This window comes from Pseudorasbora parva, chromosome 9 (assembly GCF_024679245.1).
Source record: "Pseudorasbora parva isolate DD20220531a chromosome 9, ASM2467924v1, whole genome shotgun sequence".
Taxonomy (NCBI): Eukaryota; Metazoa; Chordata; class Actinopteri; order Cypriniformes; family Gobionidae; genus Pseudorasbora; species Pseudorasbora parva.
In genome coordinates, this window is record NC_090180.1 from 15223128 (window position 1) to 15247295 (window position 24168).

Here is a 24168-nt window from a genome sequence, read left to right on the forward strand (position 1 = left end):
CCAATAAATTTCGTTCTACTTCATGATTGTGTCCCACTTGTTGTTGATTCTTCACAAAAAATGACAGTTTCATATCATTATGTTTGTAGCCTGAAATGTGGCAAAAGGTCGCAAAGTTCAAGGGGGCCGGATATTTCCACAAGGCACTGTATATATGTATGTATGTGTGTGTATATATATATATATATATATATATATATATATATATATATATATATATATATATATATCTTTATTTATTAATGTATTTATGTTACCAGAAGGTCTTGTTCCAACTGGCTGGTCTTGATTACAGTCAGCGAATAAGCAGCACTCTTCTCCTGCAGCTGTTTCTCCAGGACAGTTATACGAGAACTCTTCTTTTTTAGCTAATAAACATAACTTTTGGTCAGTCAGTCAAAGCTACTATACGTCTAGCATATTGAAAACAATGGGCAGTTGTAGAGAAATACTTAAAAAGGTATTTGTATCTTTCTGACAGAAATCTGTTATACTCGCCAAGGCTGCATTTATTTATTTGAAAATACAGTACTGTAAAATATTACAATTTTAAAAAACTATTTTATACTTTGATATTATTTATTATACTAATACCAAGTATATGGTCACTTGATCATCCCTGAATAAAAGTATTCATTTCCTTTTTAAAAAAAAAAGACAAAAAATATTACTGTTCCCAAACTTAACAGCATATACCATTATAGTTTTTTTTAATATTTTTTTATTAAATATATTTTCAGTTTTCACATTAATTTTAGTAATGTTGTGGTATATCTCATTTAATTAGAAAACATATGTCTTTTTTTATTTATTAGTTTTAGTTTATTCAGTCTTACTTATTTTAGTACTTCAAGTTGAACTAAACAAAAATGAGAAATGTTATTTTACACGTTTCAATTGTGTTCAAATGTTTTTCATGGTACCCGGGTGGAAATTAAATTGATGAGATGCTTACCTCTTTCTCTAAGGAGGTGGCCTGAGTAGCTTTGTCCAAAAGCTGATTGTGGAGCTGCTGGTAGTGAGAGGATCTCTCTGTGATGGAGGTCTGGAGGGAGACAATCTCCTCCTGGGCTCTTGTCAGTCTCTCCTGTAGCCCCTGAGCAGCGCTGGCCTGCCGGGACTTTTCCCTCTCAGCCATCTGAAGCACTGCCAGCAGCTTCTGGTAACGCTCACCTACATGAACAGTGAAAAGGTTAAAGTAACAGTTTGTCCAGTAAAATACTACAAAAGCAGGATGAATAAGTGAAGGTAGACAGTCTCAGGAAGGCAGCAGTATCCTGTAATGCGAGTTCGACACTTACCAGGTATGTGTTTGAGAGATTCAGTGGTGCTTGTGTAAGATGGTGTGGATAGCAAACAAGGGTTCACACACAGCGCACCTTCCCGATTCTGAGTAAATGATGAGAGGATTATCACTTTTAGAGGAATTATCTCTTTTTAAATGTGTAAAATGAAATTAAAATTGTAAAGATAATAATTCATTTTATTTAGAGAGAATGTGTGTGAGTGTGAGAGTGAGTGTGAGTTCCAGCACCTCTCTCAGATGTAATAAGTCCAGTATGCTCTCTAGGCTGGCCAGCTCGCCACGGTCCTGTTCTCGCTCTCTGTGGGCCTGAGCCACCCTCTGCTCCTGACAGGCCGTGAGGAGCCGCAGGTCCTCGTTCTCTCTCTTCAGCCCCGCCACCTCCTGCAGCTGCGTCTCCTTCTCAGCCAGCTCCCTCTGCAGCTGTTTCAGCTGATCTGAGAGCTGCTGAACCTGAGACTGCAGCTCTACACGCTCAGCGGACAGAGACTCTGAGCGGCCGTGAAGCTCCTTCAGCTCACTGACCAGAGAACAGAAAAGCAAGTTACAACTAACGGGTGGTTTACCTTTTTTTGCAACAAAATTTAGTGGGAATAAAAACCAATGGGATGCAAAAAATAAAAACAAAAAACAAATTCAAAATATATACTCTGGAAAAACAATCTCAATATTTTTTGAAACTTTTTAGCAATTAAAAAGTTTTCAGGATTTTTGATATTTATACTGGAAAGCAAGACAAAATACATTTTGATTAAAAATCATTTGTGGTGTATACACACCTTTATACATCTATATACATTATAGATACCTTAAATATTGATTTACTTGTTAAAATACAGAAATATTGATCTAAAAAAGTTGTCCATGTTGTCAATTACCTCAACATAATATGTGTATATTATGTTAAGGTAATTGACAACATTGACAACTTTTTTAGAAGTTACTGTTTTAGCGCTCCTGTTTAAAAGTATGGGGTCAGTAAGTGTGTGTGTGTGTTAGAGGTTAGATCGGGCTCAAAAAAATCAAGCCCGACCCTACCCGAGCCCGTGCATGTTGTGTCCGAGCCCGGCCCGGCCCGACACATTAACTTTAATTATGAGCCCGAGCCCGATTTAAACCCGACCATTGTTCAATACATGGGCGTTTTGACGAAAACAAGCCTGTAATGAGCAAAGTGCAGCGAAGCGGACTGGTGAGGCTCAACTGAAAACTAAATGTAGTTTTATCATTTCTCCACAGCGACTGTACAGCCGAATAAAATTTTGTTGCAATATTTTCATGTTTAACACTTTGAAGCTGCTTTGAAACAATCATCATTGTAAAAGCGCTATAGGCTATAAATAAAGTTGACTTGACTCCGCTCAATAATCCGCAGGCGCGCGCTCATGAACCGCTCACCGGTAAACTGGTGTTTGCTCAAATCCAGCTCAGACATTTATCTTTGTTGTAGCCATTAAACAATGGATATTTAATCGATTCGAAGATATTTAATAAAGCAAAGTGCAGCTCTTGACACAGAGCGTTTCTGTTTATAATGCTGCGCTCCATCACTGCTCGAGCTGTGAGTTTAACACACATTTTTACACTAATCCTGACTTGTGCAACTTTGTAGCCTACACATTTGTTTCTTAGTTGTTGTATTAGTTCTTACTTTGCTAAATATACATATAATTTCTGATTATAGCATAGCTTTCTGCCCACCCAATTAGACTAGTAAAGTAGGCTAATGATTAAAAAAACAAACGCTTGATCACGGGCCCGGCCCTACCCGACCCGAGGATAATGCAGGGAAATCTCAGCCCGACCCGGCCCGCGGGTCGGTTCGGGTCAGGTTTGGGCTCGGGCTCGGGTAGAGAATCTAAACTCTAGTGTGTGTGTGCGTGTGTGAAGAAATGAATTACTACTTAATTACTACTTAGTACTAATTAATACTTTTATTCAGCAAGGGTGCAGTAAATATTTCTTCAAATCAGCCTATTAGAATGACTTCTGAAGTATCATGGGATACTGAAGACTGGAGTAATGATGTAGAAAATTCAGCTTAACCCTCACATGAATAAATTACATTTTAAAATATATTTAAATAGAAAACAATTATTTTAAATTGTAATAATATTTCACTATATTCATGTTTTTACTGTATATTGTACATTGCTGTACATTATATTAACCCTCATTGACTAATGATCTTTATAGCCCACAGCAACAGATTAGTTTAAGAAATGCTCCCTTACCAGAAGTTGTGACGTAGGCCCTCCTTTTCTCTCTCCAGCTCAGCACACTTCCTCCCCAGCTCCTCTCTCTCTCTGTCACACTCCATCAGACTGACCTTCAGCTGGCCCTCACTCTCCAACACCTTCAATAATGCATGACATGCATGAAACATGCAACAGGAAAATAAGTAATATCTCAGAACACAGAGTGATTCATATGAATCAGTTTTAGTCAGATTACCGTCCTGAGCTTTTCAGAAAAATCCTCTTTGTATTCTTTGAAGGTGACCGTAAGCTTCTCTGCATTTCGGAGCGCTTGGTTTCTCTGCTGCTCCGCACTTTGAAAGAAACATTTTCAGATAATTTTAAGCTGCAGTGCTTCAAGAATTACAAAGAGACTTCTTGTACATTTGAGGTAATTCCATCTTTAAGTCATTACTTCTACCAGGATGAATTAGTCTGTGAAGTTTTCATTAGCATAACTAATCTCATACCGTTTCCCCAGACGTGTTCGTTCAGCTAACTCGGCTTTAACAACTCTCAGCTCATCCCTGAGCTTCTCCGCCAGTCTGTTACTTTGCATCACTGTCTGTTCACTTTCTTCCAATTTCTGCTCTGCAGCCCTGAAGAAACAAGGATATGCTGCTGCAGATATCTGACAGAAAACCATCTGGTTTTTCTAGGAAGATGTAAATCGTAGAATAGATGAACCTACTCTAAAGCTTTGGTTTGGGTGTCCAGTTCTGCTTCTAGACCCAAAATCTGCTCCTTCATAAAAGACACACTGGAGGTCCTGGCGCCCACAGTGGATCCCAAAATACGGATCTATACAACAAACATCAGTTATTAATACAAACATCAGCTGCGTACAATACTAGGAGAAACCAGAGATAAATCAGTTGTTTCACAAGTTATGACATCAATGGATCAAAATGTTCAATTTTCATTTCATGCCAATATTAAGGTGTTTAGAACGTGTTGCTAAGCATGTTGCTAGGGAGTTCAGTTTAAGCTTAATCATTGTGACTGAATCATTGAATCATCAATTATTTAGACCCATTTTGTGAAATGGTTCAATTGGCGTTTTCCATTGCATGGTACAGCTTAATTTTGGGGGATTTTCCACTGTGTACAGTACCTAGTACTTTTTTTTTAGTAACACCTCCAGTTGAGGTTCCAACTTCCAAGTCAGCTGCACATAAACTAAAATGTAACGTGTAAGCCCTGCAAATCACTGATTGGTCAGAGAGAACCATCACTACCAGCTAGGCCTGTCATGATAACACATTTTGTTGGACGATAAATTGGCCAAGAAATTATTGCGATAAACAATAATATTGTCGTTCTGAGACCATTTTCATCTAAAATAATGATAATGGCATAATAATGCAGGTAAATTTTTTCAAAGATCAATAAACTTTTATTTCTTAAGACTGTTATTTAACACTGAAAACGGAAAACATTAAAAATATCAATAAATAAATCATTAATAAATGGAATCATAATTAATATCACATAAAATGGAAGAAAACTGCAACAGATGAGGTGCATATTGGTGGCACGGTTCACAAAACCCATGGTTCGGTTCTTGTTTTTGTTTTTTTCTTTTAATCGTTAACACTCCAGAAATTTACTTCAGCATATGATATATAAATTAATTATCAAAAATTTAGGATACAGCATTAAAAAAAGTTATATCATGTAATCATGTTTAAACAACTTGACCATCTCTGAGGAAAGCTAGGTGAGATTTTGATACAGAAAGAGAAAAGACATTGAGGACATGCTTTTCATTTATTTGGCAAAAAAAGGAGAATGTGTATTGCTATCTCTACAGGAACTGAGCTTTTTTAGCACACAAAACTGAACTGAAGAATTAACTTGCATTTATCAAATTGCCAACTTCAGTGTAGCTTTAAGCCTCGTTTATACTCTGCGCGTCTGCACGAGCGCGAGGGTGCGCAAGGCAAAAATAACGTCAACGCGGAGTGCATGAGTCCCCATTTCGTTTGGCGCTGTGCACATCAAATTTTGTAACTTTGCGTGCAGCTCTGCAACCGAAAAAGCACGATTTCCAGGAGAATCTGGCCGAGCATGATGTCTCATAACACCAGCACCCGGTCTGCGCATCGACTATAAACAAACACCTCCCCAAACGAGGAGCGTGCTCGCAGTCAACGAGAGAGACGAGGAAAACAAGCATGCAAATGGAAATTATCGCTGCCGGAAAAATTACGGAGCTCCTATTTTTTTTATTGTGCTATTAATTGATTTATTGACTATCGCGACAGGCCTGGATTTGCGATACAAAACACCAAACCCGCTAGCAGCAACATCCACCTCAGTATCATTTGTTCGCACATTTGTTCAAACCACTTGCTTTAAAGCTACACTGTGTAACTTTTTTTGTTTACCCTTAGCTAAAAACACTTCTTTCAAATATATTTGTGCTCATTAATGTATATTTACTTCTTTCAAGTAATAAAGTATTCTCGTAAGTTTATAATATGCCTTTGAAAATGCATACGGGTGTGTGGTTCGAATGCCGGTTGCCATGTTGCCCCTCCATCTTGAAAGTACATTAGCCAAAGAGGGACATACCCATAAATTCAAGCTTCGCCTTTCGCGTTTTAACACTCGATGGATGGCACCGTGTTGAATGTGAAGAGGGGGGTTGCCATGTTAATCTTGGACTAAATTGGCCACCGTAGGAGTTAAAACGAAATCAGAATTGAGAAGAACAGAAACTATTATTCACTGAATGGTCATATACCTTTACTCCGCTAGATGGGGGAAAATATCACACAGTGTAGCTTTAAAAAAAAGGAAATGAGTGCATCGGGGTCAGTAGACGAGGAGCAGACGTACCTCTCATTGTTAACCGACGAGCGTAATATCACGGACATAGAGCCAGCACTAACTGCAGTGGAAAAGCAAAGCGAGCCAAACTGAGCAGCGTCGAGTCGTACCATGCAGTGAAAAAGCTCACAATGATTTATTGAAAAATCCGACTCAAAAGAATGATTTGCTAATAATAAATCAGACTTCATTACTTCTCATAAGAATGTGCCAAGAACTGCTTAGATCAGGACGGGCAACTCTGCTCTGACTCTTGAGGTCCACTTTCCAGCCAAGTTTAGCTCCAAACCTAATCAAACACAACTGAACAAGCTAAATCAAGAGGCTGATGAAGCGGTGCACAGCCCCAATCGGTGTATGACATTAAAGTACCGTGATAATGATTTAAAAGCATACAGAGCTGTCTGTTCTCTAATTGCTCTCGTGGTACATTGATATCATACACTGACCGCTCTGTGCAGCACCGCGTCAAGTAGCTACAGGAAGATGAGTTTGAACAACGTTGAAGGGCTAAATTGCACAGCCCTGGCTTAGGTGAATGACTGGATGTCTAGATCAGGGGTGTACAATCTTGTTCCTGGAGGGCGACTGTCCTGCAGGTTTTTGCTCCAACCCCAATCAAACACATGAAACAGTTAATCCCAAAAGCATTGTAAGCCTAAGTATATTGTAGAACCATTGCCACCACAATGCTTTTAAGAAACGCAGCCAAGGCAGGTGTGTTGAGGCAAGCTGGAGCTAAACTCTGGAGGACAGTGGCTCTTCCAGAACCCAGTTTGGACCCCTGGTCTAGATTTAAAATTTTCAGGCTTCAGAAGACTTTAGAATCATTTGACCTAAATTTTGTTCAAATCTCAAGTATGAGCAAAAGTAATAGTGATGCTTGATTTAGTAAACACCACTAATGTATAGAAATTATTTCGATTTATGGATTAAGAAAAAAAACTATCAATACACTTTTTAAATGAACACAGGTAATTATACACTATTGTTCAAACGTTTGGGGTCAGTAAGAAATGAATACTTTTATTCAACAAGGACAAATGCAAATGATCAAAAGAGAAAGTACAGAGCATTTTTATTTCAGATAAATGGTAAATTTTCTATTCATCAACATTGATAATTAGTGACATGCCAAAGCATAAATCTGAATTCGGAAAGTGAATAATATGCAGCAAATCAGTATATTTGAACGATTCCTGTAGGATCATGTGATACTGAAGAATTAAATAATGATGCTGAAAATTCAGCTTTGACATCACAGGATTAAATTAATTTAAAAAATTTCATTGAAATAAAAATGTTTTTTTTAATTGTAATATTTCACAATATTACTGCTTTTACTATATTTTTGATCCAATAAATGCAGCCTTGGAGAGCAGAAGAAAACCATTTAAAACCTGCCTAACCTAACCCCAAAATTTTGAACAGTTGTGTACCTCTTACAGAACGCCACTGAGTACCACAAACATTATAATAACCAATCGCTATGTGAAGAGCATTACCTTTGACCTTGAGCTGGCCAACTCAAGCTGAGCAGCTTCAATGTCGTTGATGAGCTGCCTGTTCTCCATGACCAGAGAAGAGTTCTCCTGTCTGATGGTGTTGAGCTTCCTCCTGAGGATAGACGTCTCCGTCTCCATGTTTCTCTCTGACTATAGATAAATGCAAAAACATCTCAAATAAGGCAAAACATTTCACGAACAACAAGCATTTAAAATGTGCCAATACTAAATGTATCTGGTTCTTCTTTACAGTGTCTTACCCTGCAGTCACAGAAAGATATACGTGCACATGCCCTCTGCTCAGGGTGTAAATATACTGGATCAGGCTTCTGAAGGTCCTCTAATGTAAGACGACCTGGGAATCCATCTACAGCACTCCTGTTATTATCCTCACCAACGATGTCATTTCCTGATTGACTGAAATGAGTGAAATGCTAACAATACAACGACAAGTATAAGTAGTGCTGTTCCAAAAACATTTTTAATATTAAAATATGACAATAAATATTTACAAAAAAGTATCAAAACAAATGACAACATTTAAAATAATGTGGACAAAAGCAACATAGCAAATTAAAAAAAGTATCAATCTTTTAAGAAGTTGGGTCATTCCTGTCAAATAAGAAAGAGGTCCCCGGCTAAAATTTTTATTTTATTTTTCTGGAGAAAGAAATACAAGAATGAAGAAGAAATCCAAAATATTACATGTAATTAGAGTATTTTTACTGAGTAATTCACAGTTTTGTAGAGGGGGGGGTCAATTTTCACTTGAAATTTGGTGCAAAAATAACAGTGGGGTAAACATTACTTACAAAGATGGCATCATGTTTATTTTATTTACCCAAAGACAGCCAATTAGTTTACTTTTAATCTGTTTACTTTAGCAATCTCTGTTGCATAATATGCCAATGGTGAACGTTCAAATATGGGACATTTCCCTTAAGTTTGCATGCCTGTAACTTCAGAAGTATTAAAAATATTTTAATCCCATTGAAGAATCTGGTTCTTATTAAACTTTATTTTTGTTATCTCCATTTTAAAGGCCCGACATGGTACATGCGGTAATGTGGCTTAAAGGGTTACTTCAGCGATTAGCATATGGCTTTGTATCAGTAGAAACCCTGGAGTATATTCAAATGATTGTGCTTTCCCCCCTCATATCCCCCTGAGACAAGAGATTTAATTCCTCCTATGACGCAAATTGACGATATTTGCATCATAGGAGGAATGTTTGGCCAAAGGCTAAAGACTACAGCCAGCAGAGGGAGCCATTTCCGCATGTTTTGAACCCGCGCATGGGGGTGGGAGATTACACTCAGAGCTCAGCTCAGCTACAGGCACTCATTTAAACCGAGCTATGGTGAGCAATGTAAGTCTTTTAACTTCTCAAATTAATTTCTATGAAGTTAAGCCTGCAAAGGCATGAACTGAACTGAAAAAGCACCAGACTGAACTCGCGTTGTGATTGTATGCCGCGAGTGTAGTCGCGATTACCTCAGCTCTCATCACGAGAGCTCATTCAGCTTATTTATCTCACTCCTGCAGTTAGTGCTCAGTGCTGTGATACTCACGCGGTGACTCAGTCATTATATTGAACAGACACGTTCAGTTTTTAACTGTAGTGTCTACTCCAACTCAGTCACAGTAATCAAGTAGGTGGCTTTAGGAATGGCCTCAATGGGCAGCGAAGCATTCTGGGAATTGTAGTCTTTCAACCCCATGAGACAAAAATGCATTTTCTAGTCTAGAGGGCACACAATTAAAAAATAATTTCACATTTCTACTACATTGATGACCCAGTTTAAATACAGATTCATCTTCCCAGCACTAAAGTACCCCTTTAATGTGAGTGTCAATCGAAAAGTATTAAAAATATATCAATATGATTTTAGATTTTGGTTCTTCGCAAACTTCTCTTTTGAAATCTTCAAGTTCGAATGTGGTTAAATCCCATAGATATGGAGATCTCGATGCAGCTCCATGTTCAATTTGTTGAATTGTATCCATTTACAATATTTTTTCTATTTTGTAATGCAACTGTTTTGGAGATTGTTATTTTTACTTGAATTTATTTAAAAAATTATAAATAATTTAGGCACATTCTTTCAACTTAAATTCAAAATAACACACTTTCATGCATAACCCTTTTAAAGCAGCACTAGGTAACTTTTCAACCTTTATAATATATTTTTTAAGACTCTTGTGATGATAAATCGACTTACAATAGGTTGAATGACACGTCTGCCATAGCCTGATGGGGTCTGTATCGTTTTTAATCGTACTTTTAAACTTCGGGTTTCGGGTAGTAACCCGAGAACAAAAAGAACTACAAAATTCGACTGCTTTACGGCATATACGTCACTTCCACCAACACCAACACTTCCTTACATTCAGACGTGCGAGCCCAACTTTGTTCGTCGGATAATATAGTCATGTCCGAAGCAGCACAGACACATAAGAAAGAAAAGGTTTTGTTGGAGGAAAGCAATAAGAGGAAACGAAAAAGTGATGGGATTAAAGACAGGACGAGGATCAACATGTGACCAGCGTTTGCTCGTCGGCGTGAGCTGAAGGAGGCGTGCCCGACCGATGCTGTCATGCTTGTTACGGTGAGCTACCACTCAAACATTGAACTGAAGTATCATATAGATTCTGTAAAACGGTAACCAATAGACTACTATAATGACGCTGGCTTGTAAACGTGAGCATCGTGATTATTTGGCGTTTGAAAAAAATAAAACCCATGGAATTATACTCATATGACATGCTGAAGCATATGCCACTGACTGTAACGTTACCTGGGATGAAGACATTTCACACGCGACGCCAGAAGAACTCGAAATCCTCTTGCAGTGTTCAGGAGAACTGTTAGTGCTGCACCGACCCGCGGGACGCTTTTATGAAGTTATTTGGCCCGCACCGCACCACTGTATATATTTTTACAACACGCCGCGCACCCGCGACCATTAAATAGACATACGGGGTCCGCGGGTTATGAGACGAGCCACGCATCACTAGTTCAGGGCTATCAGGGTTGTCATGTCAACAAATGCACGCGCGATGGCATTCCCTGTTGTAGGATTACAGAGCTTACGACAGTTGTTGAGGACATTATTTTTTCCAAACTGTAGAGGGACCCCGAGAGCAAAAGTAGCCAAGTGGGGCTTTATTTCAGCTCAAAATATCTCACATTGGGTGTCTTTGCCGACATCTTGTGGAAAAATAATAATATAACATGATATTTCATGACTCTTGGCACTAGATGGCCTTATTATATGGTGCAAATTAACTGTTTTGTTGTGTTCTAAAGCCAGTTTACTTCAGAATGCATTCATATATACATTATAAAATCAATTTTGGAAAAGTTTTAGCATTTTTAGTTTGACTTGAGAATGGTTATTTTTTGCAATGGACTGAACTGGAACGTCCTAAGCCCTTGATCACTTAGAATCCACTATGGAGAATTTCATTTTCTAAAATGAGTATCTAAAAGTTGAGTGGAACACAGCACTGGTCCACTCCAATGAACACTTTTTTTAACTTTATGTCAGGTCAAAATGACCTGAGGGAAGAATGAGGGTTAAGCTATTATTGCTTTCATTGCCCGGATCAAACATCTTCACAAACTAGTAATGCAAAGCTGTAAACAATAAATCATCAGACCTTTCTGATGATTTTTTTTTTTTGTCATAAGCTATCTGCATATTAACATGTAACCCAGCAGTTTTTTTTGTAAATACGCTCTGTAAAATATTATTATTATATTTATTCTTAAATACTCTTTTTAATAATACATGTTTTATTGCAAAAGTAATATTTCTTATTTTGTTAAATGTTTTTATGTAGCAATAATATGATTATTATTGTCATATTAATATATAAACACAAAATGTCATAAACACATGAGTTTGCAAAAATAAAAAATAAAAATCGCAATTTAATATTTTCCCAAAAACGTGCAGCCCTAGAGCATATGAGTCTGAGTAAGCATATGAACTCTAATGAAATATCTATTACTGGAGATTGAATTGTATAAGTTACATGTATATTATGCAATATGTAACGTTATACATTTTATTATAATAATACATTTTATTTATAAAGCACTTTAAATTTTAAAGAACATCTCAAAGTGCTAATGTTTTCACTTGTTTATGTTTTCATATGCAAGTTTCTGTAAATTTAAATTGTTCAATAAAACACACACACACACACACACCAAGACAACATGGTAAAGCGAATCTCAGAATGGGGTGAAATAACACGCAAAACTGCATCTTGAATCTGAAAAGATCTAACGTTACCATGTTATCCGCACAATGCATTTCTACAACAATTCTCAAGAGACAAATGCCTCACCTCAATTGTTCCCCTACTGATTGTAGGTTTTTCTCAGTCAATCGCAGCTGATTCCTTAAGGAGACAACATCCTCTACCAAACCCCTGTTGTCTTTGAACATTGGTGATTGTTATTCGGAACCCTGTAAATAAATTATCTATATATTCTTTGTGCACTCAAATAAAAACAACACTGCATTCGCACAACACTCAAAAGGTTTAACTTCAATTCATGCAACGTTATTCAACAGGTTGTCAAGCAGACGGTTACTCTATTATCCATTTCAGCTCTCCGCTGCTTTCCTAACTGACAAAGTATTTCTATCCTAGTGAATAACTACTTACCAGCATCTTCAAAACAGCAGTTTGGTGCAAAAGAAACACATTGTTTCCAGTAGATTTAGCTTAGCATTCACTGCAGCCAGTGAGAAACACAAGGGGCTGCCATCATCACGCCAGTTGATTGGCTGAGACGAAAAACCGTCCTCGGCGTCGTGACGTGATGCTTACGTTGTATGGCCGCGAATGTTAGCGCGAATATTACAGCGGTAGCTTGGTCTGTTGCTGTTTTTATTATTTATTTACATTGGACTGTATGTTGGTTAACAGTTGTTATTGGTTTGTTTATTTGTTAGGTTTAAAGTTCGAAAGGGTAATATCTGGTTGTTATAATACAAAATAAATCTCCATTTGCTTTAATAGTTATTTAAATTGTAGCAAATAAATTAACAGGGCCATAACTCGTTCTTAATTGCACGTATGATTTTTTTTTTCTTGTTAGTGCGAGTTAATATCTTTCTTTTTTTATACAGTCTATGGTTAATTTGCATACAGTAGATAAATGTGTAAATAAATTACGGCCTCAGTCATGCTTATTAAATTATGTCTGTAATTTGAGGCAAAACTTATAAATAAAAAAAAATGGCCACACAACAATAAGGTTTGAGATTTTTATTCTTTGGCTAAAGGAGCCTGCTCAAAGCCAGTAAAATACAAAGCAAGCTTTACTAACACTGGTACACAAAATGAATAATGCTTCATACATGTAACATAACAAGAGCTTAATATTTATAATAGTTTGTTCTTTCAAAATAAGGAGGTATTAATGTTTAAGTCCGAAGCTTGCCTGATACCAACACTAGTTCCACCCTCTGAAAGGGGTAAGATAATATTATGGAGAACAGGGCATTCTCAGGTCAAAAAAAAAAAAAATTCCACCTAAATTTAACAAAACTTTAGATTTTTAGAAATGTATGAAAATACAATGATGAGAATTGAAAATCTCATTTGGATATCCTATCAAATCTTCCAGCGAAGCTGTGAAGTATCCTGAGTGCTCTCGCAAATGGACAATTTGTTAGTGTATACCGTTTGAAAGCAATAAATAGCACCACAAAAAGCCTGAGTCAATTGTAACAAAACTATTGCTGCTGTTTTCTGATTGTAATGTGAAGCTGCAAATAAAATAATAAAAAACACAGATCTGAATTTATTGCATAGTTTAACAAAAAGCACAAATAAACATCCCTCCCCCACAAAACGAAAATTAAGACATCTGATTTAAAATGAGAAAGTTAAACTAAAATGGTATTTAACCTTTATCTCAACCTTTAGAACTTAAATTCATAGGGCAGACATCAGCAGCTGTACAGTTTTTTGTTTTTGATTTTAAAGGGGGGGGAGAGACCTCCTAACGCTACAGCGCTCTTTCATATGCTTTTAAGATATACATAAATTAAATATCTTATTAAAAAATAAGATAAAAAGGAGACCCTCATGTGACAAAATTATAAACAAAATAATTATTTATATTAGCCAGCTAGGAGTTGGTAGAATTTCCCACAAAATACCAATATCGGATGTAAATATTAAAGCTAATCATATTTTTTATATTTGTTTTGTGGCATTAAAATAACTAACCGTTTTCCTTTTCTTTTTTTACATCAAAATCTTATTTTACAACGAAAATCACTAGCTAGGCTGTTTAAACTGAGATGAGTCAATACTGTATGTACAGAATGAGAGCTTATGTGCAATCAACTGAAATGTAAATAAAAGTGCCCTACTGACAATAGCGCTCTCTCCTCTTGGCAATTTGAGCTATGAAAAAATATTTAATTGAATAAGTAGGAAAACAAATTCTCAGTCTCCAGCAGCATATATAGTATCTGTTTCACAACCCCTTAAGGCACCTGCACATCAGAGACAAAAAGCAAGGACTCAGGTTATTGTCACATAGTAGTGAATTGATTATGTCCTTAACCTGAAACTACAGCCACCTTCAATTTGTGCATGCAGTCCATGTGAAAGCAGTCCGTTTGAATTTCCACAGAGACAGGTCACATACACAAAACTTTACTAAGTCCCATCTTTTCATCTCTACGGTAGTCCTGAGGTCCCTTAACTACCTCAGTCATCCATGTACATTCAGTCACAATCACTGCTCTTCACTCCTTACTTGTCACAGAATATAGTACATTACTAGGGCCAAAGCAGAACCGTATCACCTTCACCAGAAATACACCCCTGTGAAGCTCAGGAGGCAGTGACGCCCTCCCATTCCACCAAATACTGTACTTTGCCGTCGTTGGTGACGCGGCGAGCGAGTACGCGGTACTTCTCCCCGCAAGCCAGGCGACCTGCGGCTCCGAAGTAAGTGCTGATGGAGCTCTTGAGGTGGTTGAGCTGGGTGTTAGGGTCCAGGTCCTGCATGATGTCCATGCCGCTGTAAAGGCAGGAGGGAAGAGGGCTGGGATCGGGGATGTTGTTGCCGGGTTGTGGCTCTGAGTTGCAGGACGGAGGAATCTCTGGATTTGGGGGCTGCAGTGCTCGTCGTGGACGTCCCCGGCGCCTCTTTATTGTGGGCTGTGTGAAGGTGGGCCATAAGCATCCGGTGCGCGGTCTGCTTGGACTGCCCAAACTGGAGATAAAAAGGGTAAATTAATTATGCTTTTCAACTATTAATTATGAAGTTTTGTATATATGGTAGAGGTCAGCATGGGCAGGAAGAAGCATGGCCTGTTTCTGTGCACAAAATAAATTATTAATTGAATATTTGATAATACATTACATGAATTGCAATTCCACATAATTACTTAATTAAAATAATAAGACTGAAGAAAAGTATAATTTATCAAATATATATAAAAATAATTAAACAATGACAATTTAATATACATTACAGTTCAAAAATTTGATGTTGGTAAGATTTTTTTTATTGATTTTGAAAGAATTCTCTTATACTCACCATTACTGCGCTTGCTTCATCAAAAACACATATTTTGAAATATTACTTTTAAATTTGATGATAGTCCATTGTTTTTCATTTTAATATATTTTAAAATAGAATTTCTTCAGCATCATTACTCCAGTCTTCAGTCACACGACCCTTCAGAAATCATTCTAATATGATAATTTTCTGCTTAAGAAAGATTTCTCTTTATTATCAGTTGAAAACAATTGTGCTGCTTACTATTTTTGTGGAAACAGAATACATTTTGTGGAAACATAAATTTTTTCCCAGGATTCTCTGATGAATAGAAAGTTTTTTTAAAAAAAACTGCATATATTTAAAATATAACTCATTTAAGACTCATTTAATGATCAATTTAATGAATCCTTTCTTGGAAAAAAAGTATTAATTTTACTTTAATACTATTTACTTTAAAAATGTTTTTTGTTTTTTACTGACCCCAAACTTTTGAATGGTACTGTATATATATATATTTGGACCTATTCACAGCACTGCAGTGAATAATTGTCATGAAAATAATACACATTTAAAAAAATGAAATCACCTGGACTGCCTTGAGAGGCTGGTTGAGGTAGTTTCACTGGTGCTGGTGGCACCAACGGATTCAGCATCTGAGGTACTTGATGATGGCAAAGATTTTTCACTTTTGGCAACAACAAAAAAAGTAGGGAAAATATTCTTGTAATTTAATAAATGTTATTCGGCCTCATGTCAGAAATTACAAGATTAATTTTGGGTTGATCTCCGTCTCACCTTTTTGAGGCCATCATGTCTATTGAGTTATTGTCAAGAGTTGGAAACTTCCCATTATTCTACATGAAAAAAAGGTTTAAGACAATGTTATGGTCCACATGAAACTTTCTGGAGTAGTCAAAATAACAACCAGCAAAGTATGTAAAAAAATGATCTGACTTATTTACCTGTGCCAATAGTTCACTTGATCTTCTCAATTTCGCCAACATCTCTAAGGAGTGTGTGTGATGTTTCCTCTTCCCTTTCTTCACTACTCCATTAGTGACAATGCTAAAACAAGTTCAAAATAAATGTAATATTTAATTATTATAATAAATGCAAATAATACAACAATTAAACTTAACTTAAATCATAAAATATTAAATGTACTTAATATTTTAAGAAAGAAATAAGTGATGACTAACCTGGATGAAAGAGGGGGTTTGGTGGCCTTTCTGCCTTTGATTTTGATCTCATGGGAAGCTTTTTCCGGCTCTCGGTCTGAAAGGGGCTCAGAGCTCTGGGGGGCCGGTGGGAAGCGAATTCGTAATCCAAACAGGTGCTTCTTCTTCTTTATCTCTTTCCCAGACATGAACCTAGAACCAACCAGATCAAAGACTATGTTCACACTGTCAGTCCAAATCAGATTTTTGGTTATCCGATTGAAATCTGATTGACGGTCAACACGGTGTATCAAATCTGAGGGATGTGTGTGTTCCATGACGCTTTCAGTTTTCGTAATTCGTGTTGGTTTCCATGGCAATGACGTTGCAATGGTAGAAAACATGGAGGTTTGCAATGTTGTCTTAGAACAGGGGTATCAAACTCCTAGAGGGCCACTGTCCTGTAGAGTTTTGTTCCAACCAGCTCTAAAACATCTGTCAGGAAGTTTATAGTAATCCCTTAAGAGCTTGATTAGCTGGATCGGGTGCTTAAATACGGTTGGAGCTATACTCTGTAGGACAATGGCCCTACAGGAACTGCGTTTGACACCCATGTTTTAGAACATGAAAATAATATTTAGCCGCAGTGCTGGTCTACTATTAAAGCAGCAACAATAATGGAGCATGAACGCTTTATTATGTGCTGCAGTCTCTGCCGCACAGTGAAAGAAGTGAAGGTACCTAGACCACAGGACTAAATGTCTCCATTATATTATAATTTTCTGTGAGACCTGCACATTGTTTCTGCAACAAGGTCTGACGCTTGTGTTTTACATGGTTTGATAACGTGAAATATAGGCAGAAAATCTAAGCAAAATCCGACCAGAGCGGTGAGACTGAAAAAGTTTTACAGAAATGTGATTTTAATAGGATTTTTTCAACGCATATATGAATGTAGATGTATGTTAAATGGATTTTTTTATTTTATCCGATATCATGTGATTTTTGGCGGTCAAACTTGCTAAATATGATCAGATTCTAATCGGATATGCACAAAAATTGGATTTGGACTGACTGTCTGAACAAATACAAATTCATTCAAGCTCTACTACATCAAGGTAGAATGCCCATGATGGGCAATAACAAACTAACTCACATGTTGAGGTTGCTGTTAAGTGCTTCCAAAATGCATTCATATCGTTCTGCTCTTGGGGTATCTGCAAGCTGGAGGTACAAAGCCAGAAATTAAAGAGAGCAACATTAACATTAGTTAAATAGAGCAATTACAAAATCACAAAACAGACTGATACCTCTCCAAGCTGAAGCCTATCCCAGTTTTCATTGATGTAAGTCATCAGTTCGAGCTCGGAGTCGAAATATTTCTTTTTATGAATTACACTCAGGTTATAGAGGCTCAGGTGTGCAACATCTTCCCTGTGAATGAACAACACACATGATGGAACACAAAAAATCCTTGGTAAAAAAAATTGTAATGCATCCAAATTTTTAGTATTTTTATGATATGGACGATATTAAAGTTCTATACTATGTTGTTTAAATAAATAAATAAATGAATAATAAAAAATAAATATTATAATTTGCTACATTTAAATGCTACAAATGAATTCAGACATCACAACATCATAATGTACAGATTGAAAAATGTATAATGATTTTGAGAATTGATCAGGATTATAATTTAACAGTGTTACTGTTGTTATAATTAGTGTTTTTAAGAATGAACTTCAAGTGAGTGTTACATAATGACAGCTAATCTAAATGTGATAGAAGGAGCATGACCTATTAAATACCTAATAACGACCAATAAAGAAATAAAAACACTATTATTGATATAATCATTGTGCATCCCTTTCAAACATCTACTTCATTTAGTTTTTTGGATTCAGTCACACTCATGTTCACAGTAAGTGAACCATTAGCTGTTCGCAAACAGTGTGAAAACAGCCCAAAACTCACCATCGCAGAGGCAGACGTTTGAGGTACTCTGGTCCACTATTACAGACGGAACAAATAAATAGATAGAACCTGAGGATAAAGACAGAGGTTTAATTAAACTTAAGACATCAACAATTGAGTTCCACATTATTCAGATAATTTGAGAGCAGTACTTCACCTGTCTCCAAATAGCATGGGCTTCTGAAAACACTGGATGCAGGCTTCATGAAACCACTGTTTACACTTATTACACTGCAACATCTTCAGATACCAACTGTGGGAGGAGAAAGTGTCATGACAATTATGCTTCATGCAGGGGTTATTCTGTATCTACAATCCTCCGCAACTATGATGTGGAGGATCCTAAGAACAACAACTATATCACGCTAAAGTGTTCAGTAATGGTGTCCTGTGTGCTGCACTCACTCGCCAGGACCTCCACAGTAGCAGTAGCATTGCTGGATGTTGGTCTTGTGGCCCTGGTCCCACACTATATCTTCAAGGGCGTATGGCAGAGACTGCTTCATTTCCTGTAGGGCTTTGGCATTTGGCCCCTTCTTCAGTGCACCGCCTCTCTATGATTACAGAGATACAACCACAACAATTCATGACAGATAAACATGCCTCAAGCCTGCATATGGAGTCACTCAGTTCTTAGGTGGAGTCAGAATTCTGGACATTTATTCAAAACAGTGTTTACAAACCCCTTCTAGTCATACCAGAAAAACATGTAGTGTCCTGGGACTTCTAAGGCATTGGTTGTATTTTATACTACAGTTCAAAAGTTTGGTAGTAAGTAAGTTTAATTTTTAAAGAAATTAACTATTATTCAGCAAAGATGTATTAATTAAAAAAAGAAAACGTCAAAACATTATATTTATTATTAAATAAAATTGGCAGGTGTCAAAAAGTACATTTTGGATACTGAATTTTCAGATTAAAGGCACAATTTGAAAGATTTTGTATTAAAATATCCTAAAACCACTAGAACAAAATGTTATATATTTTGTTGACTTGTGTACATGTTTAAATCCTGAGAAATAAGCTATTTTATTATATATATATATATATATATATATATATATATATATATATATATATATATATATATATATATATATATATATATATATATATATATACACACTTTTTAAATAGAGATCGTGATTCCAAACAGCCAACTTAAAAAAAATTACTAAAGATTCTGACAAAATGTTAATTTATGAAGTTTATTTAAAAATTAATGAATAATCTTATTTGATCCGAATTATAAAAAATATATTTAAAAAAACTCAGCTTGGAATAAATGATTTAATGACTCTCATAAACACTTCACTGTATGTTCGTTTTTGTACGTTTGTACAAATCTCTTGAATGAATGATTCAATGACAAATACATTCTTAACAGTCACTTGTCACCACCTGGTGGCATCAAAGATTTAGTGATAAATTTGTCATTTGATGCACCAAGTTACTTTTTAAAAAGGTGATTTGCTCCATGTTGATCACTTCCACAGACATCCGTGTTTATATCTGAACTACAATCTTTTATCCAGGTACTTCTGTGATAAGAATATTTGCAACACACACACACAACACTTTGTGGTTGAAAAAACAGTTTGTTAAACTGTTTCATTCATACCAACATGACAACTGCTGTAGCAGGGGGTCAGCGACAGCACAGATCTGAATTTTCTGGTGTCATTTTAATAGACACATGCAAACTGTTGTCATTCAGAAATGAGATCGCATGGGTGTTTTTATACATTATATACGCAAGCTTTTATACAGTCCTTTAACTAAACTCACATCCACAACCCTTCTGGAAGAACGAAGCTTATGACACACTGAAAACTCTCCACATGAGGAGAAGAGGGTCATGGGCTGCTTGACACCTCTATCAATTATGCAATTGAGATATCATCTACAAACCTTTGTTGTTGTGGCGAACACGCACTGTCTACAGAGCCATTTGTCATCCGAGGCAATGACACTGGGGTCGATTATGGGAGCATGGCATAGCTGATGGTATCCTGTGGAAGAGATAGTCAGCACTGAAATCTCCAACTCAATCTCTAATGTGGTTGAGAAAAGTGACTCAGATTTACTAGGACAGTGACAGTCTACCTTGTCCACATTTGTCACAGATGACTATTTCATTGGGGGGCTCGGAGCTTTCATTCTGACATATAGAGCAGAGCATTTCCCCTCCACTGTCCCCTGAAAGAAGGAACACATAAAAAAATTAACAAGTGTGCAGCTGTATATGACTGTCTCATCCATTACATCTGGGAACAGTGACTACATTTGTGAGAAGGGGAGAAAATGCATTCAGGAGGTCGAAAAGTGTCTAAAGGGGGGTGTTGTTCCAAAATATTTCTGAACTTCTAATAGAAAATGTGCAAACCACTTAAGTTCACAAATGGAGGAAAGGTGTGCTATAGTTGCAACCATGGTGAACACCACAGAGAAATACTTCACTGAAACTGCCACTTGAAACAAATATTAACTGAAGATAAAACTATGAGCAAGTTTCTTTTATGCGTATGCATGAACGCCTTTGTTGAATTGTTACCAAGAGATACAGCGACAGATGCCATAGGTACCTTCCCTATTCTCGTCTCCTGGCTCGATGTGGAACTTACGGTTTGTGTAAGCCCGGAGACTCTGAGGTCTGTCAACTGTCAGGGACAAATTAAGAGATAACTCAGGCTGAATGAAGGAGATAGGGAAGAGAAACCAAAAGGCGGCAAACAGCAAAACCACAAGTCAGACAGCATGAAAGAAGCAGCATAATAGAAGAACTGACCCATCTTCTATTAAAATGATCAGAAGAAGAGAAGGAATATGATGGGTAAATGTTATTTCATGGCAAAAGAGAACCAGTTAATAGAAACAGTCAGTGGTGTGTTCACAAGTCTATAAATCTAACTTAGGAGGATGTTCATAAGATCCTCTCATTATGAGACCCACCTCAGAGCTGCCATCAAGACACAAAAGATGGGGAACAGAGCATCAGTACTCTTCATTCACAATGAATGTAAAGCACTGCAGTTTGCATTTACCTGTCTGAATGTCCTTCCAGAGAACCCAGGATTTAGACTGATCTTCAAAAATCACAAAGCAGCGATGCTTATGTTTATCTATCTGTGGGAAACATTAATTAAAAGAAGTTCTGATTAGGCATTATATTACAGAGCCTGCTCCCTTTTTTAGCAGCCTTGGCTTGAGGAGCATTTTTCCGGTTCACTTTTCTTATAAGGATTTAATAATAATAATAATAATAATAATAGACTGCAGACTTTGACTTACAAAAATTACAAATATAAAAATATTGACACACACACACATTTAATTAGTTGCAAATCTGATTGTAAGATTTTTTTTGCATTATCTAATGATTAACAATGCAGATTTATTTTTACAGCCGTCATAGTTACATATTTACTAAGAGGGGCAATAATTCTGACCTCAACTGTATTTGCCTACATAGAAAATGAATGAGATTTTTTACTTCCAGATGTTGCACTTTATTACAATCCTTAATGCTTGACTATGATTGGTTAAATTCTTTTAACCCTTACACACCTTGGAGATAGTTCCCAGGTAAAACAGGCCATCTGACCATCGGGCCAGGACGTCCTGCCCTTCTTCAAACTTGTTGGCGAGCCTGGCTGTGTCGGTCAGCCCATCTTTCAGGGGAAATCGTGACAAGGGCACCGGTGACTTGTGTTGACGATTTGGAGGTGTTTTTTGATGGGCGGCCAGGTTATCTGCACTTGTTGAGTCTCTGCCAAATGAGCAAACAGCTAATGAAAAATATGACTCAACCACACTTTAGCTTACATTAACACACACAAAAAAAGCATTATGCATAAGCTCAGTGAATAAGGGCTGGAAATGTTAGTATCAGACAATCCGCAAGCATATTTTAGAGGTATTATTCACGTGTAAAATCGGCGTGGGATCTTCTCTGGGACGGAGTACACTTTGTATTGGCTGGTCAGTGAAGCGCCCATACAGAATGACAGTGAAAGCAAAAAGCCTCTTTTGTTAGCAGCATAGCTGAAGAGAGCTAGCAGGATTTCTCATTCAAAACAATTTGCCATCAAACAAAAGACTCCCGTTCTAAACCCTGAAGAGTATTTCACTGGTATCAGAAAACCCATGTTTCAAGCCAGTATTTTTTACCCGTTGGTAAAGTGAGAGATGAAAGCCCCCCGCACACCCCCTTGTTGTAACGTTATTGTAATAGACTGATGTCTGGGTATCTCTTACCTCATTCGGCCACTTTCCCGGGTTACAATGTCACACAAACACAAAGAACTACACCATAAACGGGCAACAGGAGCTCCGCTTTGAATCGAAGTGGTGCTGCTTTAGCGAGATGATTCAAACGCTTGAAGTGTTTTACATTACGGCAAACGGCTGGTTTTGCTCTTTCGCTCTCGCCATTTTGGTTTCCCGCTGAGCGGCGAGTGCATTGTGGGACGCGCTCTATGGCAAGCCGAGTTCCCATATAAAACTATGGTCGTTTGATTATCCAGAAATATATTTTGATTGTCATAAAAGTATTTTGTCAGTGATAACTATAATTTGACTAGTCAGAATGATATTTAGAGATATCTGCAATTATAATTGCACCAGTAAGAAATCTGATTCGAGATATCTCTAAATACATTATAGTCTAGTCAAAGACTATTCAAAACTCCATTTAAGATAGCTGTAATGACGCCATAAATATCTTCAATAGATGTGTCACACATATGCAATGTTAATTAGATATCTCTTATCACTTATTCAGTTTCGACTAGTCACAATTATATGTTAAGATATCTGAATTATACCTGCTCCTAGTTGAATCTGCTCTTATGTGACTACATACTTAGCTCCTCCCTCTCACCAGGTCCCCTCCCTACCTAATGCTTAGTATTGCTATTGCTAACAACAGTATAGGCCTAGTCTCCTTGTCATGGAGAGAAAAGCTATGGGATGATTACTTCAGGGATTATTACATAACATCTAGATATGGTAAAAGGTCTCCTGCATGCATGTTTTTAGCGCTGTTATTTTAATTGAATAATGATTCAAAATGGACCAACTGAAGTTTAGCGTTCAATAAAGATTGAGAACCGCGAACTGCTCATCTGAATTGATTTATTATATATTTTGAAAATAGTGAAGTAGCCTACAATGGATTCATACACCAAAAACATGAAAAATAGTACAAATAAATATGTGATGGACAAGATACTTCAGAATCAAGGCAGACCTAGTCAAAAAAGGTGAAGGCTGATTAAAAAAAAAGATTGTTAATAAAAGTTTAACTGGCATTAATATATACTGATGACATTGATTAGTACATTACGTTGTGTATGAATTATGCTTTCTGTATTGATGTAGGTTAACTCGTAAGTTAATTACCAACCTGGTGAGAGTATTGTATTGTATTAGGCTATAGCCGATATTTTGAGTGCAAGTGCATTAAAAAGTTATTTTAAAATTAATACAAATGTTGCACTAGACATGAGGCATACAGATGCTTACTGATTTTAAATATGTTCATTTGGGAACACAATTCAAGCCACAGCATGTACATCTCAACATTATTATGCTTTAAGTTATA

The 24168-nt window shown here is 36.8% G+C and overlaps 2 protein-coding genes across 6 annotated transcripts in view; both read right to left on the reverse strand.

The window, feature by feature from the left end:
* Nucleotides 1–12688, reverse strand: part of ccdc18 (coiled-coil domain containing 18) — a 45409-nt gene extending 32721 nt beyond the window's left edge. For both annotated transcript variants that reach the window (XM_067454067.1, XM_067454066.1), the window contains exons 1-12: nt 12564–12688; nt 12240–12361; nt 8141–8297; nt 7881–8030; nt 4232–4341; nt 4011–4139; nt 3758–3854; nt 3538–3659; nt 1535–1823; nt 1302–1389; nt 956–1173; nt 258–368 (exon numbers count right to left, since the gene is read on the reverse strand). In XM_067454067.1, the coding sequence (XP_067310168.1) occupies nt 258–368; nt 956–1173; nt 1302–1389; nt 1535–1823; nt 3538–3659; nt 3758–3854; nt 4011–4139; nt 4232–4341; nt 7881–8030; nt 8141–8297; nt 12240–12340 (1572 nt within the window). In that variant the 5' untranslated portion in view covers nt 12341–12361; nt 12564–12688. The remainder of the gene's footprint in view (nt 1–257; nt 369–955; nt 1174–1301; nt 1390–1534; nt 1824–3537; nt 3660–3757; nt 3855–4010; nt 4140–4231; nt 4342–7880; nt 8031–8140; nt 8298–12239; nt 12362–12563) is intronic.
* A 466-nt stretch (nt 12689–13154) lies between these two features.
* mtf2 (metal response element binding transcription factor 2) lies at nt 13155–23022 on the reverse strand. 4 transcript variants are annotated; one of them, XM_067454070.1, is made up of 16 exons: nt 22821–23022; nt 22131–22332; nt 21608–21689; nt 21188–21223; nt 20670–20762; nt 20475–20575; nt 18969–19117; nt 18721–18816; nt 18564–18632; nt 17897–18020; nt 17743–17810; nt 16629–16799; nt 16392–16494; nt 16225–16283; nt 16016–16114; nt 13155–15138 (listed from the first exon to the last, which is right to left on the reverse strand). In XM_067454070.1, exons 1-16 carry the CDS (start codon nt 22823–22825, stop codon nt 14754–14756), a joined length of 1842 nt encoding a protein of 613 aa, XP_067310171.1. In that variant the 5' UTR covers nt 22826–23022; the 3' UTR covers nt 13155–14753. The 4 variants fall into 4 exon arrangements, with proteins under 4 accessions (XP_067310171.1, XP_067310170.1, XP_067310172.1 ...); XM_067454069.1 differs by having other exon boundaries at nt 21149–21223; XM_067454071.1 differs by lacking the exon at nt 21188–21223.
* Nucleotides 23023–24168: the final 1146 nt, after the last annotated feature.

What these genes read in the sequence shown, in the direction of transcription:
- mtf2 (XM_067454069.1), bottom strand. An exon ending in ATAGGCTTCAGCTTGGAGAG is followed by an intron (nt 17,811 to 17,896) that starts GTATCAGTCTGT and finishes TTGTACCTCCAG; the next exon opens with CTTGCAGATACCCCAAGAGC. An exon ending in AAACCCCCTCTTTCATCCAG is followed by an intron (nt 16,495 to 16,628) that starts GTTAGTCATCAC and finishes AACTTGTTTTAG; the next exon opens with CATTGTCACTAATGGAGTAG.